Raw genomic sequence first — 17,687 nt, forward strand, 5'->3', positions numbered from 1 at the left:
ACTAAAACACTTCATACAGCTGAGAGAGTCTGGTGATAATTCTTTCTGGGTTTGTCACGACACGCGACCCCTTTCATATTCAAGTAGCCATGTGTTCAGTCGTTATATTTAAAGTCCTTCTAACATCTAACTACATCTGCTGATGGAGAGTACGTGATACAGTATGATTGACACCCACAGATCAGCTACTAAATGGACCTTGTGGTGAGATTTTTTTTCTCAAAACCTGTTTCCAACATTTAGTCGTTATTTAGTCACGACCACTTAGACACAGCCTATTCACTATAGGCATATTCACAAATATCAACACATCTTTCAAATAGATGTTAATGGAGGAAAAAAGAAGCTATGGTATAAATTCCCTGTTGAATAGGTTAAACTTGCAGAAAATAAAGTGACTGCTTGTTGAGATATATTATTCTAGATATTCGACAAGGCTCAACAGAGATGAGATGAATCATTTGAACTTCATTTGACCCTATCCTAGAAGTACATTATTAATAGTAGTCATACTCTATGGGGAACTGCTTGACTTTATCATCACACCTGATGCCTTTTTTACATTCATTCTGACTCAAAGCAATTAAAAACACCCACCTAGCATACATCATTTTTGTGTATAACATTTACTTTTTGTGAGTAGCAAAAAGGGAACTACAACTCCATCTCGTTATGCAACCGTGTGTTGTAAAATGATAAATAAATCAACCTTGTACCTTGACTACAAGAACCAGGTCAGAGAAAAATGTGAACCATAAAAAAACACAAGAATAGGACCAATAACAGCACACAGAGGTCCTGTTTTGTGCTTTAATGTGTGTGTCTTTTCTGCATGTGTCTTTTTGCACATTGTCATGTGGGTGCCTTTGGAGAGGTGACACAGACAGCACACAGTGACGCACCAGACTTCGCAGAATGGCATGATAATATATTCATCATTTCCCTGCCTTGGTTCTCGTCATTTATAAGTCCTTCCTGCAAATTACTTGTATATACAGTACATGTTTATTTTATTCAGTATATGTTCTTTAAGAGTGACAGAGTCATATGTGTGTGTGAAAGATTTATCTTGTGCAGTTTGTATCATTCAGATCAGTTTAGACATTAGCTTAGTGTTTAGTCACCAGTCATAAGCTGGAGGTTCAGCTGCATTTAAAAAAAGGGTTTGTCAGAGTGAAAGTGACGCACACACACACACACACACACACAGAGACAGAGGCTCAGAGCTTCTCTGGAGTTAGCTGAGGAGCTCTTTGAAATATTTAAATGCTGGGAGGGTTTTTAATATGAGATTGATGGAATAGGGTCAGTGTCAGCATTGCAGCTACAATAGCCGACGCCCAGCAAATACTATATGATGACGGTCAACTTTTTTTCCAAGAATATGTTTACATCCTTGGGTAGCTGGCATTTTTAAGATATGCATTGTAACAGACGTTAGGGGAGGGGGGGTTATGTCAAGCTGACTGGATATGTAGATTGCAGAGGAGTGAAAAACTTCACAGTTTAAAATGGAGATGGGTACTAATTGGCTTTTAGGAGTAAAGAAAAGCCAGATTTAAAGAAATTACCAATCTGTCCAAATCCTTTTACATAACACAGTTTCCCATGTGCTTTTTTCCCAAAAACAGAAAACTGAATTCTGATATTTCCATGTTCCCTCTTTGACATTAATACTGTGGCATTACAGCAGATCCAGAAGAACACATTTAGTCTTTTGTTTCACCTGTTTCACATTTATGTAGAAATCATACATTTCATGTTGTGCCGGCCCCTGTTTTTTATTTAATAACAAAAGAAATGCAGATGGACATACAGTATACAATAAACTATATCAGTTCACCTTTACAGATTATTTGCACAGTTTAGAGTTCCTTTTCTTTTTTAAACAAACATACGCTCAGCTTTAATTATGATTTCATGTGGGCTTGTATCTTTGCATGTTCTAGATTAGCCCCAGACACAAAGGTGGCCCTCTGCAGGAAAAGAGAAATAAAAGAGGATATCAACTACGTTTCTTTAGTGTGTTTTTCTCAGTATATAGGTGGAGGCCTCAACCACTAGATTTATGCTTGTCTATTCCTCCCACAGTTTTCAGGGCAGAGAGGGGAGATCATGCCAGAAAAAGATTCATTAATAATGCAGCGTGAGGCTGGAGCCTCACCACTTTAACATGACGAAAAAAAATATATATACTGTTGTTGGACCAGCACAATCTTCTCTTCAACTAGAACATGCAATTCATCCAATCAGTGAACACAACTGTAGATTAGGTGAGATGCGTTTAACTTGTTGTACATACAGGAGACACAACCATCAACTGGATTTTGGAGAGAGAAGAAAGATCAAATACAGTGTGAAAGTAAGAAGAGCTCATCACTGCAGCTTCAGATTTTCCTCTCAGTCAGCATAGGTAAGTACTGCCCTCTGTTGGCTGAACAATCAAAGAGCAGGGAAAGTCATTTGTTTTTTTGTTTTGAAACAACCAAGGTTGCAAACAAAGTCAATGTTTGACTACATTACTAATAAGATTATACTCTCAATTGGAAGCAGAAGAGAGAAACAACACAGAAACAATTGTCAATCACTGTTTTAGAGTCATCCGTAATACTGAATACACATTACATTACCGGAAGCAGGTATGGAAGCTGCAGTGTCATTTATCTCCATTATCTTATTTATTAATCCGAGATATTGGACAGGTAAAGTTTTATTGGATGCTTTTATTGGATGCTTTTATTTTAATGCTAGTGATTAAAAACCTGAAATAGATGAGATACCACAAATAGGAGTAACACCAGATGTATTCCATCTATCCATCGTCAATTGCTTATCCTGCATACACGGGGGGCTGGAGTCAACCCCAGCCAACCCCCTGCATCGGGCAAAAGGCAGGGTACACCCTGGACAGGTTGCTAATCAGGGCCACACATAGACAAACAACCACACTCACACCAAATGACAATTTAGAGTCACCAGTCAACCTAGTCCGCATGTCTTTGGACAGTGGGTGGAAAGACATGGGGAGAACTTGTTGTGAGGCCACAGTGCTATCCACTGGACCACTGTGCCGCCCACCAGATGTACTGTAAAACTAAAAGTTGATTCACAAAGGTATAAACTTTCAATTTAGTTACAACTTCTCTCGTTCCAGAAAGAAACAGTATCATTGTAAGGTCAATATGAAGAACTTCCTTTGTCGACTTTACATAGTTCTTTCAGTGATTAATTTAGTTACAGAAACACAACATTAACCTGTTGCGGGCTTTGTCCGCTCCTGTCACCTCCAAGTTCCCTCAAGGCCAGTGCAACTAGTGCTCCTTTGCTGAAATACTTTGAAAGCAAAATTAATAAAGCTCCTGAAACTAGATTTTGGCACTGAGTCTCTTCAAGTCATGGCCACAAACTTATCTAATAATGCAGGACCAGCCTCGGTTCATGTTTGATATTAGTGATGCAGATTTCCACCAAATTTAAAATGACCAACTTACATACTGAATGAGCTGACACTGAGTATACATAATAAAGTGGACTATAATATAGCATAAAAGAACATAGAAAGATTCAAACAGACTTTTTTGGTTCATGGAAATTTAAAACATGTTTCAGGAATAAACGCGGTGATTAGATCTCTGCCCTTCTTTTTGAATTTTGAGTTATTCACAATAAAAAGAAGGTTATTGAATATTTGAAAATGAGTCTATATGCTTGCATCTCCACAGCTCCACTAGCCTCATTCAAAAAGAAAAAAGAAATTTGCTATTTCAAAAATAACTTTCGGTTTGATTATAGGTGCAAATGGATCTGAGGCAGTCTTGTTTCTTTCAGCTGAAAATTACAGAACGTTTCAAATCAAACTATTCTTATCTTCGACCAAATTGGACAGAGGGGTTTTCATGTGTCTGTCTGTTCTCATCTAGATCGCTGCATCAACCTCTATTTTTACCCCAGTTTAATGTTCCTGTCAGCCTCCAGCTTGTTCAAAATGGGTTTTAAAATACTCCTCATGACTTCTGTCTTTGCTTCCCACCGTTGGGTATCCATCACTTTCAGAGTTGATTTCAAGAGATTACTAAATGCTGTGTGAAGTCTGGCATCTTGCTGCCTTTCAAATCCTTTCACCTTACATGAACCAAATCGTAGACAGTGATCCTTTGGCACAGAGTCATTTTGCCATTAGCATCAAAAGCAGCCTGAGGGAATTAATCAATCAAAATCACTTTAGTTTTTTTTTTTTAAATAACTTTGCAAGACACACTTCCAACAACTTATTTTTGGTCATTGTTATTCATGTTTTAAATCTCAAGTTGGCTGCTGTAGTTGTATTACTTTCAGGTTTCCACTCGCCCATTCACTCACATATACATATATATCCCAGTAATTTGTAAATTATATTAAGGTATTTCTAACATGCATACTTGTCAAGCTTAAACTCTGTCTTAGCCACATGGATAAATAATACTTTAGTGCAGACTTGTTTTTACACATGTAGTTTTCTGGTGATTAGCAGTCAGGGAAGCATAACACATGTAAAATATAGAGCATATGACACACCGCAATTACAAGTTGACATCCAAAGCAGCTGTCAAATTGTTAGCCATATGAGTTCAATACCCGTGTTTCATACTGCAGGTTAGCATTTATGTGATAATAATTTTATCCTGGATTTGTTTTAGTTTACATCCTACTTTTTTACTATTTATTCTGTTATTTTAATTCATTCTTGTATCCTATTTTACTACATCCATTATATATTTGAGCATGTGCTTTATTTTATCCCTTAAAGCACTTTGTACTCTATAAAAATATTTATTATTTTAAAATGCCATTATGTGTGATTCACAGGTTTGGTGAAAACTGTGAATATGGTAATTGCAGTACTTTAGAATAGTGTGAACAAAACAAGCACCTTTCTATAAAGAAACAGGAAACAAAACCCCAGTGAAAAATCCATTGACGATGACAAAAAAGAAGTTGGCATTACATGACAACGTGAAGCTTGGAAAATATGTCTCTGATTCCAGGACCATCAGCACCGGTTCACCTCAAGGCTGTGTTCTTTCCCCTCTGCTCTTCTCCCTGTACACCAACAGCTGCACCTCCAGTCACCAGTACGTCAAGCTCCTGAAGTTTGCGGATGACACCACTCATTGGGCTGATCTCTGGTAGGGATGAGTCCGCCTAGAGGTGGGAGATGCAGCCAGACCAATATGGAGCTCAACGCTCTGAAGCCAGTTTAGATGGTCGTGGATTTTAGAAAGAGCACAGCCCCACCTTCACCCATCATCCTGTGTGACTCCTCCATCGCCACTGTGGACTCCTTCCGCTTCCTGGGCACCATCATCTCCCAGGACCCTAAGTGGGAGCTGAACATCACCTCCCTCACCAAGAAGGCCCAGCAGAGGATGTACTTCCTGCAGCAGCTGAAGAAGTTCATCCTGCCAAAGACAATGATGGTGCACTTCTACACTGCCATCATTGAGTCCATCCTCACCTCCTCCATCACCATCTGGTACGCTGCTGCCACTGCCAGGGATAAAGGCAGGCTGCAGCGTATAATCCGCTCTGCAGAGAAGGTGATTGGCTACAATATTCCATCACTTAAGGTACTGTACGCCTCCAAGACTCTGAGGCGAGCAGGAAAGATCGCAGCTGACCCCTCCCACCCTGGAGACAAACTGTTTCAGACTCTCCCCTCTGGCAAGAGGCTACGGCCCATCAGGACCAAAACCTCTCGCCACAAAAGCAGCTTCTTCCCATCTGCAGCTAGCCTCATTAACAAGACCCGGGTCCCCCGCTGACACTCCCTCCTTTCAAATAATACAAATGTCCCTGCACATGTAAATCTTATTTCATTTCATTTCATACCATGCATAAACCTGGCACATTGCACATATTTGTTGTTAATTGTTAATGGTTGTTAATGGTCTCTTCCGTTGGAATACGTCTGAACAACACAAACCCAGAGTAATCCACATATAAATATCTGCAACATTGTTCTTTCTGTGCAAATAGTTGTATTATAACTTGCATTGTTTATTCCCTATTTATATATTTCTAGATTTATTTATGTCAACTGCATGTTTGTCTACGTGTATAGCACCTTATCACCAGAGCAAACCATCAGGTCCTCACTCGATTATTCATTACTCTGCGTTGTCAAGGTGTGTGTGTCATTTTAGGAAATGCCAACAGATTTGATAATGATGCTGTTTTGTAAGTAAGAAATCAGTGTGTCTGAGTGTCCCTCTATCCAAAAAGGCCAATCTGAATATCTATCACTGAACACAGTGAAGATAAATGATCACTTCATAACACAGCTAAAATCCAGGTTGCAGTGCAGTGCATTATTAATTTCACTCAGCCTGTGAAAAACTCTCATTCATCCTTGCCTAAAAATAAATCTGTAATACACATTTGTCACCAAAAGAGGTCAGCAGAATCCTTTTCATAACAATGCGATTGGCCTAATCATCAGTGATCATTAGCAATTAAAACGCAACTGAAGCATCTGCGGTAATAACAATGCAGACGCCCATAATCTTCAGTACATGTACTTTGGTTAATCACCATTTCAGTCACTAATATTAAATGTTGCTTTGTAAAAGAGACATTAGCCATATTATTTGAAATCATCTGAACATACTTGCTGCTGGGCTAACCCTAGGATGTAATAGACCCTGATCCCAAAACCATGTCCTTGATTACCTTATTCAGACAAGATGTGCAAAGTTCAAAACACTAACACACGGTTGGTGCTATTATTCTTCAGACCATGGTGTGATGAATATTTCTCCAGCATGTTTTTTGTGTCTGTTCTTGGAGATGGAGCTGATGAACATGTGAGGCACAGTTGAATTAGAGAGCAGCCAGTAATGAGTTAACAGTATTCCTCTAATTTTCTTGGTGTCATCATATGGCCTTGTGTGTTAAATCATGTTAAATGAACCAATGTTTTTAGAAACACATTCATTTAAGGGTGCTGCATGGGGAAGGTTACTACAATGGTGAAGAAAGTCATGCTTTAGTTACCATGACAACGTGGATTTTGGTGAGGAATTTATTTTGTGCCAAATTACTTTCTCCCTGACTTCTGACATTTCCAGCCTTCAACAAACAAACAGCCCAACAAAGCTGATCAATGGCAGTCAAAAAACACCCATCAGGTATTTCAATTATAACTGGCATAGGGATGGGAAGTGCCCCTGTGAAAAATCAAAATGTAAAAATCCCATCATTTTTATATTGTGTAATCTGACTCAAATTGAAAGGTTTACGAATTAAGATCTATTAGGCCACCTACACTGAAGTTTAAGTCCAGGAAAATAATTACTATGCTGATGTCATTGCTGTCCAGTGAAACCCTGTTTCTCCAAATCATTATACAAACAGGTCTATTTTTAATGTTTCGATTGGACTTTCTTTTTGATAATCCAATGGGTCTTTAAACAGTCGGTTTAACTTAAGAAGTGAGAGATTTTGAAAATATTCTCATCCCCCAAAGGAACACTTAATGAAACCTCCGGTTTATCCAAATAACTCTTAACAAATTTTTCAATATTTCCATTTGTTTTGATGAAACCATAGTTAGGTAAAAAAAATATATCATGTCCAATAACAGTAAACAACAAACAATCTATTTGCACAATCTCATTCACTCACAGTATTTACAGTTTGTTGCAACGTTTGTGAACAAATGTTTAGAGATACAGAAAATCTCAGACTCCTCCCTGAGGACGATATCTCCTGTCAGTCCTCCCCTCCGCTGGAAAAAAACACTCTCGTCTTCCTATCTACATCAGCGGCACTTCATCCTGATGACAAAAGCTGTTCGATACTGCGTGGAGTCTGACTTGAGAGCTGTGATTTTTAAATGTGTATGGTTATATTTGCTCCGGTAAGTTTCATGTATCTAGTCTTGTGATTTCTTCTTTTATTTATTCATTTTAGTTCTAACGATGTCTGCACCTGCTCACTGACAATGCCTGCTACATTGTATGAATTATAATACCAAGTATGATCTTGATCTTTTTGATCCATTTCATGATTTGCTGATTGAACAATGACTTGATGAAATGCCTGTTTGGTTTTACATCAGTGCAGTGGAGTTAATGTAATGTGTACCACATATTTAGAAATAAAGAAAAATCTATTTAAAGTAAATGACACAGAGTAAATCTTTCATTCTTTATATGAATATTTTGCATAAGAACTATGAAGATAAAATTAGTTGTGACTTGTGTGTTACATCTTCAAACTGAGTCTTGCTGTGCTGCTGCGGCCACCCTCCAGCACACAGTAAGCAGCTCTGTTAGTTGTCTTCCGACCTTTAAATTATTCAGGTTTTGTTTTCAAACTAATTATAAATCTCAATAATCTGTCCAGTAATTTATTGATGTGTTTACATGCAGTAAGTTGCACACACGGAACTGATACTGGATGAAGCAAATGTATGAATTATTAATAGCTGCTGATTCTTTTATGATTATTTCTTGTTTTTATACAGATTTTTGCCATCTGTGCTTTCGCAACATGTGGAGGATACTATGGACACCTCCAGGTTAAAGTGGACTGTGCAGACAGGAGGCAGAGCAACCTCAGCATCAACATTGATTTTGGCTATCCTTTCAGGTAAGGTGGTTGTTTGTGCTTTCTTCCACTTAGTGGCTCTTGTTTCAAATGCCCAAACATCTAAGACAGAGCAATTTCACCGAAAACTCCCATGATACATATTTATTTCTCTTATTCACAATTCATTTTCAATTTATCTAATTTAATGTAATCATTTAATCTGTGACAATTAATAAGCACATAATCTATTTACATGTTTTGATTTAGATCATTTTATACCAATTTTAAACATGAATTAACAGGCTAATTGACGAAGAGGAAAGATTTGACTGGACACCCAAAACAATGCTTTCACACTTACTAAAGGTGTCCAGAGTGATCTTCACTACATATTTCAGGAAACTGGTCACCCACATGTGGAAAAAAAAGGATTTAAAAGCTGCACAGCTTTACTTCATCATCTTGTCAGGCTCAGCGGAGAGGAGCTGTTCTCCCTTAAAGCTTGCCCAATTTAAGAACAGGAAGCTAGACAGCTGAGCAGGAAGCCAGCCAAATTTAAGATCTCCAAGTCTAAAATGTTTGACTGCATCATCAGATAAACTGTACCTGGAGTCCAATCAGTCGAGACTTAACCTCAGGTGGTTCCTTACAGCACCACATCTTTCTTTGCAGCATGTACCTGCAACTCGATGTAACTAATGAGCTGATGAGTATCAAAAAATGGTATCTGTCTCGTCCCTATTTCATTTTGACTCCTGCAGACCTGAATGTACTCAGGACCATCAATATATAAAGACACATGAACAAGGAGTGCAGCAGTTTTACTATTTATCTTAATATTCCATTTCTTTGGATGTTGAGATTAGATTATAATAGACTGTATGGTATTTGCCTTTCAATTCTACAGATGTTGAAAAAGTAAATAACGTCCTTGTTCGGAATTACTTTCACTTGTCTAAATAATGTCTGGTTGTGAACTCTCTGGTATTGTGGTGCAGCAGTGTGGTCAACCACTAGCCATACGCTGTCCTTTAGTCTGTGTCAATGATGGCCAAGTGTCTAATTAACAGTTCAGCTGACTTGACGCTGGTGTCTGTGTGTTAGGTCACTGGTGCCCACTGTAGTCATGGATAAATGGCACATTTACCCAAATGGCTTCCTACAAAATGTTAGTATTTTTCAGTTATTTTGAAACGTTATGTTAACTCTAAAGTAATACTCTAATGTAATAAAGTATAAATGTTAAATGGAGCTTTCATGTTTTAAGAAATGTAATTACTTCCAAGACAATACAAGAAAGACGTGTGTGTGTGTGTGTGTGTGTGTGTGTGTGTGTGTGTGTGTGTGTGTATTTTTAGATGTATATAAAAACTATTTGCATCTAAATATAGTTTTCCATAGTTCATATCAATGATGAAAGCAGCATAGTCCAATTTTTGCTTAATTTTCATCAGAAGAAAGTTGATTTCCAAAGTGCAACCAGCCATCGACCACTGAATTAGCTGCCAAGCAAGCAAATAGCAAAACTGCCCCAGTACTATATTGTCATTTTTTATTGTTTGCATTTATAACAAGCAGATATAAACTGTGCCCCACTTCAACCCACATTGACCAAACCCTCTGCAAACCTACAATTAAGTAAATATTGCCACAGTGACACAGTACTCACTTACATGATACAGCAAGTTGGAAATGATCTAAGACTGAAACTAAATATTTATAAGATTATAAGATTCCACCCACCATCTGCCCAATGAGTTTATGATTTATATTTAAAACAAAATAAATTGTCTGGAAAATCCTGCCATTGAATGTCATCATTAATCATCATTGTGTGTTAAACTCAATAGCGCCCATTTGTCCCTTTGTTACTGTCTGAAAGTGAGATTGGGAACTGTTTCACACTTCAGATGATACAGTATAGCTTCCCTATGTCCCCCAGAAACACACAGACTTATTTTCAGTAAAGTACCACAAGGTTTCTCAGCTGTATATCTACGCTTATTGAGCTTGCACCTTCCTTTTTTAGCCACAAGTTGTGCTAATGAAAGTGCTCTCAAAGTGCCGGTGGCTTAATGTTTCCTGCAGACTGAATCTCCTCACATGTCAGTTTTATGACAACCTTTTATCCCCCCATTCACTGTCAACCTCCTGTTTCTGTCTTGTAGATTACAAGAAGTGCATTTCAAGGCTCCCTCATGTGAGACTAAGAGAGAAGAGATTCTTTTCCTGGATGGTGACTTTTCCTCAGCCGCCCAGTTTTTCCTGACTGTGGGTGTTTTTGCTTTCCTGTACTCTCTGCTGGCAACCATTGTCTACGTCTTCTACCAGAACAAGTACCTGAAGAACAACAGAGGCCCACTTGTGGTCAGTGAGTTTATACTTTTAACAAACATTCCTGGAAAGAATTAGATTCAGTACAGTGTGATAGTGTTTGTATTTGTTTTATTTCCGTGTGTGTGACTTCTCTTCATGTCCTCTTTCCATTCTTTTGTCCCGCGCAGGATTTTGTTGTTACAATCATCTTCTCCTTCATGTGGTTGGTGAGCAGCTGTTATTGGGCTAAAACTCTTTCTGATATCAAGAAGGCTACAAACCCAACACAGGTGCTTCTGCTGATCACAGCTTGCAGAGCTCAGGAGAACAAATGTACAGCTACCCAGGAGCCTCTCTGGTCACGTCTTAACACATCTGTGGTAGGTACTCAGCTGAGGAATGAAGCACTGACGCACAAAACTGGATAAAGCAAGCAATTTACACCTGTCCCTTCTTCTATCTCCAGGTTTTTGGTTTTGTAAATGTCATCCTCTGGGTTGGAAATATCTGGTTTGTCTTTAAAGAGACAGGTTGGTACAAGACAGGTCAGAGATATCCAACCAGGAGTGCTTCTGGGAAACGTGCCAGTGAAATGCGACAGCGGCTCTACAATGAGAGCAGCTTCGACCAGCCAGAGGAGAGCTTTGGTCCACAACTCTCCCGACAAGACAGTTTCAATCAGTCAAAGGGGGGGTTTGGTCAGCAGGTCCACAGACAGGTTAGCTTCAACCAGTCACAAGTAAACCTGAGCTTACCGCATGCATATCTTGGCAAACCGGTAATTTATGACAGGGAGAATATGGTGGGTTCTGAAGGGCCAAAGATATTTGTCAATGAGATGTGATTCTGCCCTCAGTTTAATGCTGTTCGTGGTGGACTAGATGGGAACATGTGTTATTGGCATAAACACAGTCAATTGGTCAAAACATGATAATTAACTTAAGATAAAAAAGAATACACTGATGGATCTATTTGACATGTGGTGGTCATAATGTAAGATAATTTAATTTTTGTTCATTTTCCTCTGGATAAATTGTACTTCGAGTTTTGAAATTCCCAGATGACACAAGCTGTACCTTTAAACGAAGGAGTTTGAAGTCATTATTTAATCTGCAAATGTTTTGTTTGTTTGTTTATTCGTATTTATTTTGGAAACTGACCTTTGGCAATAAGCAGACACTGCTGTGGGTTTTTATGCTGACAGACTGGGTGGCCAATGTGATTAAAATTAATAACGACAAGATGACAAGTTGTTTTGATGTTAGGAGTTGGACTTAGATGCTGTTGATATTGAACTTGATATATCATACATGTTTTTATTTTTTACCTGTACATGTAAAACTATTATTACTTTTTTTTGTCAAAAGATTTATTTAAAGAAGCGTTATTAATTACAGTACACATTTTGCCCTATACTATACAGTATGTTGGATGGAAAAGATGTGCAGTATCAGTTCAAATATACATCTAACCAATGTGCTAGAGTTCTCTCTATAAATATTTAATATTTGATGGTATCATTTGTTCCCTTTGTCATTACTGATGGATTTTCTGATATTATAATCAATGTGACACTCCAGTGTCTTTCTTTGTCCTTTATTTTTTTAATGGAATATTGATTTTTAAATGGATAATGAATGTTGTTTCATTGGCACTTATTTTGTGTGTATTAGTGTGTATATTCACGTTTTATTATATGTTATATATGTGTCAAAACTGAAGAATTGAAGTGCTCATGTTGCATATAAACCATCTCACTCTTATACCTATTGTCACAATCCTCTTGCACTATACTGATCATTAAACATTTATCAAAGGAAGATAATGTCTGTATAAAATGTATAAAATAAAATGAGTACAGCTACTTGAAATGCTTTATGGGCTGATGAAGATTGTGCGTTCAAGTCAGGCATTAAATTTAGTTGTTTAACTTGAAGTGTGTCTGAGGTGCTGCTCTGCAGACTTCTTCAGTGGTTTTCAGTAACTGACATCAAAGCAAGCCTATCCACTGTGGAGTTGTTACCATGGGTTTTCTTGTTTAGTGAGAGCTGTCGGCCTCTTCATTTCCATCGAAAAGGGAACAGAGGAGAGGAGACAGAAAGTGAGAAAATACTGACAAAGAAATGGAAACCAATAAAAGGAATTTATAATGAATAGTGACTCTGATGGAGACACCAGTGTACACATTAAAGCATGTTTCACACTGTGTTCCAGGAGTGTCTCTACTACAAAGGCCAAGAGGATAATCCCTCAGGGTGTCTGTTTCATCCTGACTAAGACAGTTAACAAAATACTACCTAAATCTCTTCCCACTCCAACCATCCTACAAACTGTTGAGTTTCAAAGGTATATAAATAATAAATTCTGGCTGTTTACACATACAAAAGTCGTTGCTTTATTTAAGTATTTAGTTAAAAGTCAGCAGGTTCCAACAGGCAACGTAAATATTTCTAATTCCATAAACCTTCTTTTAGTCATTGATATAAAGGGGCACCAACTTTACACATTAGGTTCAGTTCACACGTCATGGAGAGTGCTGTGAAAACAGTTATATAATCGTCTTCTGTGAATCTGGAGGAGCTTCCCAATGTTTAAAAAAAATAACCCTGATGTCCTCAGTGTGTTGTCATCTGAGTGTGGCAGGGAAGTGTTTGTTTTTATGTGTCACTTCCCTGCAAGATGTTTGACAAGTAGTTATCATTCTATAAAAAGGCCAAAGCTTTACTATTTTGCTTTGGTATCTCAGTAGCAAGATGTATCCCTCCTCTTTTGCTCCTTCTGAGGTTCCTCTCCACCACCGATTTTTTTTCTCTTCTTTTTCCTTGTCAAGGGTCTGAAGATGTAAAACCTACTGAGGGAGGCACATTTGTGATTTGGGCTTTATAAGTAACATTTACTTGACTTTAAAAAAATGACAGTATGTGCCAAATTTCTTTTATTCTTAACTTGACCTGCCACTTAAAAACTTGACCTGAATTTCTGATATCAGGCAGTTGTGTAAACTTGTTTTCATTTTGAATACATAGTGTCATAGTGTTGTTAAGGAAGATATCAAATTGCACACATCTAAGAAAAAGTCTAGGATAACACAATAAAGTTTATTTCCTTATTTCTTTTGTGGACCTTGATGTTTTTTTAAATAGTATGTAAAGTAGATTACACTTGCAAATTTCCTAAAAGCAATAATCTGACTTTCTTTTTTTAAAGTTATTGTGTCCCCAACAACCAAGACAAGCATAATGATAAAAATGATATCATGGAAGTTCATCCTTTGCTTGCCCCAGCTGCTAAGAGTCTTCTTCCAGTCCTCCTCACAGTGAACATGAGCCTGGAAATAAATCCGGTGCATCCCCCAAGTTGGTTATTAAGACCTCTGTATGCATCTGATCTGAGCAATTAGAACAAAGAGAGGCGACGCTCGCCTCTGCCTGGCCCCTGACAGAGACACTAAACACATGCAGGTGTCCAGAGCAGGCTCTTTGAAGAAAATTACAGCGTATGTGCCCACAGAATGACAATTAGGGTCAGGTTATCAGCAGGAAATAAAGGGCTACATCATGGGATAGACAGCCTGTAGGGTATGGGAGAAGGGTGTATTTATACATAATTAATCCACTGTGACATGTTAGTGGTGTGTAACGTTTACGGTTGGTTATGTCTGTATTTCCCACCAGCAGAACATGAAGCAGCCATGACTTTACAAATAGAGCACAGTATGGAGCATTCTACAGTGTAATGGTGCAAAGACATTTTCACTTTATTGTAGACACCTGCAGGGGGCATCATCTGCCCTGTTTTATCATCTGAAAACTCTCCAACAGAGGTTCAAGCTTGTTTTATATGATTTTTAAAATTCTAATTCACTAATATTTTGTTCTATTTACTTTACACAACTGCTGTAGTTTATTCCACTATATCAGAAATGATGTTGTACTTTCAAAATGTATGTATGCTCTATACAAATTATATGGTATGACATGCTGCAGTGCCAGGAATAGGCCTCAAGAGAGAGGTATAGCATCACAACCGAAATACAGCAGACACGAGTTTGTCTATCAAGCTGTATGAAATTGAAAATCATTTTGACGTGTAGAATTTACATTGTAGAGGACTTCAGATGCTGTTATTCATTTGCAGGTATGAGGAAATGCTCTTACTCTCTCAGACTCGTGTGATCTATGATGTAAACCACAAATGTTGTCTGTATGTCACCCAGGACACAGGACATCTAGAAGTTCTGTACATCTAAATATGTCTTTTTCCATCGGTGCTGTATTCTGAAAGAAATGTAAAATCATACCTTTACCAAGGATATGCAAAATTACGTATGTGTGTAGGTATAACCCCTAAGTAAAATACTGTACTTGAGAAGATGTATTTCATTCACACAGATAATTAAGTCTTGTGAGATTAATTTGTGGCCGTTAAAGATGTAAGAAATATGTAAGAAACATATTTGTGTTTTTAGTGCTAGTATTTATAAATAAACTATAATCTGCTTTACTATGACTACCACAATGATAACTATTGGGTTTGTGTCTAATAAAGTGTTTATCTGTCTCTGTCATTTTCCCATCTTATAGTCACCCCAAGTGACAAAAAATGAACTGTAAAACAAGGCCAATTGGTTTAACTGCATTTGCTATAATAATCTCTGCTCCATGAGCTCTTTAGAGGATTTACAAAGGATTACAACAAGGGATTAGAGCGTGCTGTAATCAATTTTACAGTTTTCGCTTGCAATGTGATGGACAATATTAATTTAAGCTAACAAAGATTGCTTTTTAACAACAATAAGCACAATACATTAAAACAACATAAAAGTATGTCAAGCAGGCTGAAAGAACTGTTTAGTAGAACCTTAGAATTTGAGATTTAATTTCATCACCAACAGTTATTGGAAACCAGCATAAAATGTAGACACTTTCAGTGTGGAGCAGAGAGAGACCAATATTAAATTGTGAAACATTAACCATTCATTCCCCAACAATTATCACTTCAACACTTTAACAAACAAATACATAAATAAATATTTTTTGAGAACCCCTAAATGCGAAACATGACACTCAAACGTTCTCAGGTGCAATAAAAAAATGCATCTGCTTAAAATCATGAACCTCTTTGGTTATTCAAAGTATCTACATATTGAATGCAGTGAGTGAAATAAGTTAGTGAGTAAAAGAGTTTAAATCAGCCCACACATTATAAAATCACATACAAAAGAAACTCCAGAGCTAGATATATGCCTTTAATTCTTAGGACAGTACAGGATGTACAGTTAAAGAAATGTGATGAACATTGCTGTAAACCTGTACAAATAATGATATTTATTTTAAAAAATCAAATTAATAAATTACAATAATGTAATTTATTTTTTAAATATTTTTTAAATGCCCAATGACAGTTTTCTCTACCTTATTAATAAATCAATTACATGTTGGCTAACATTTTGTCTTTTGACACAGTAGAAAATAATACAAATATTTTTATGTTTATAAACATTGAATATATTTAATTCAAAAATTAACATTGTTGATCAGTGTCCCTTGCTATTGTTTCCAGTTTCACCTTTCATGCCTCTGCCAGATCTTATTTATAGGGAAAGACATGACTATTATGATTTTTGTTTTGTCATGATTATAAAGTCCTTAAACACACATTTGCTGTCCTGCACTTCTCACAGCTGTGTTTATGTTTTATACTGTTGCAAAAATGTATGATTGACTATTGAAACTGATCTAGGTAGACACTGTGTGTAAATTCTCTTGAAACATGCTCGTAATAAATGAGCACAATAAATGATCCTTTAAATGAACTTCAATTAACAATGATCTCCAGTGAATCTAACAATTATTTTCATCTTGGATAAAAGGGGAGATATAAGCACATATCTGTTTAGAAACTCAGACTGCCGGTGATCTCTCCGAAAATCCTCAAGATGCTTCTCTTTGTCTTGGTCCAAAATCTAGATTTAGAGTGAGGAACTAACCCCTAGTAAAATCAGTAAAATCTCTTTTCCAGTACAACATCTTTTTTTTTAAACACTACCTAACAATTATTAATCATAGTGGCAGCAGTAGTAGAAGTAATAGAAATTGTGGAAGTATAGTATTAGTGTTTGTTGCTGTGTATATTTTTCATGTAAGTAAAACCATGTAGTGTGTATATTTTTCATGTAAAAACATGCGGCCATATGTTGACATATACATGAATAAAAACCTGATAACTGAATACAATTATATAAATACAACTGAACATATTTTCATGCACAGTGAGTGTACACAGGCAGGCAGGTAGACCAGCCAATGATTACATTCATCCCTCACAGCAACAGATTGTGGATGGGCTATTTTGTGTGTGTGTGTGTGTGTGTGTGTGTGTGTGTGTGTGTGTGTGTGTGTGGATGTCAGAGCATTTAATTTTGCTCATCTGTAGTCCAACCAACTGAGTTGACCAGAATGTAGGTGAGAGGTTGTTGGAGCTTCGTGGTCTAGGCACAATGGAAGGCCAGTTTGGGTTTAGATCAGGACAGATGTGTAGAAATCTACCGTGAATCGACCAGATAAAACTGTGGTTACTCAAAAAGACTTCTCAGGCTCCCAGTCCTATAGGAAATGAGAATGTCCAATTGTAAACGTTTGATTTTGAATCTGCTTAGGTAACATTGTTTAATGAAACATTCATGCCAATAAAGCACACTGAACTGAACTGAACTGAAATGCAGAAGTTCTGTCCCTCGCCACTGTCATCTTCAGCAAGTGGATAGACACAATAAGCTTGTTTGTCGATGTCTGGAATCA

General features: G+C 37.3%; 1 protein-coding gene across 1 annotated transcript; it reads left to right on the forward strand.

Annotated features, from left to right (window-relative positions):
• The first annotated feature begins 7,778 nt into the window (after nucleotides 1-7,778).
• LOC119886600 (synaptoporin) lies at nucleotides 7,779-13,247 on the forward strand. The gene is made up of 5 exons (XM_038697442.1): nucleotides 7,779-7,897; nucleotides 8,507-8,631; nucleotides 10,740-10,938; nucleotides 11,076-11,267; nucleotides 11,354-13,247. Exons 1-5 carry the CDS (start codon nucleotides 7,874-7,876, stop codon nucleotides 11,729-11,731), a joined length of 918 nt encoding a protein of 305 aa, XP_038553370.1. The 5' UTR covers nucleotides 7,779-7,873; the 3' UTR covers nucleotides 11,732-13,247.
• The last annotated feature ends 4,440 nt before the right edge of the window (nucleotides 13,248-17,687 follow it).

Source organism: Micropterus salmoides, unplaced genomic scaffold (genome assembly GCF_014851395.1).
Source record: "Micropterus salmoides isolate LMB-PRFRI ecotype aquatic unplaced genomic scaffold, ASM1485139v1 Ms_hic_scaffold_4, whole genome shotgun sequence".
In the NCBI taxonomy this organism is placed as follows: Eukaryota; Metazoa; Chordata; class Actinopteri; order Centrarchiformes; family Centrarchidae; genus Micropterus; species Micropterus salmoides.

Excerpts from the sequence above, each read along its gene's own strand:
- LOC119886600 (XM_038697442.1), top strand. The coding sequence starts at position 7,874 with ATGTGTATGGTTATATTTGCTCCG. Across the intron at positions 8,632-10,739 it reads GATTTTGGCTATCCTTTCAG|ATTACAAGAAGTGCATTTCA; the intron begins GTAAGGTGGTTG and ends TCTGTCTTGTAG. Across the intron at positions 10,939-11,075 it reads ACAACAGAGGCCCACTTGTG|GATTTTGTTGTTACAATCAT; the intron begins GTCAGTGAGTTT and ends TGTCCCGCGCAG.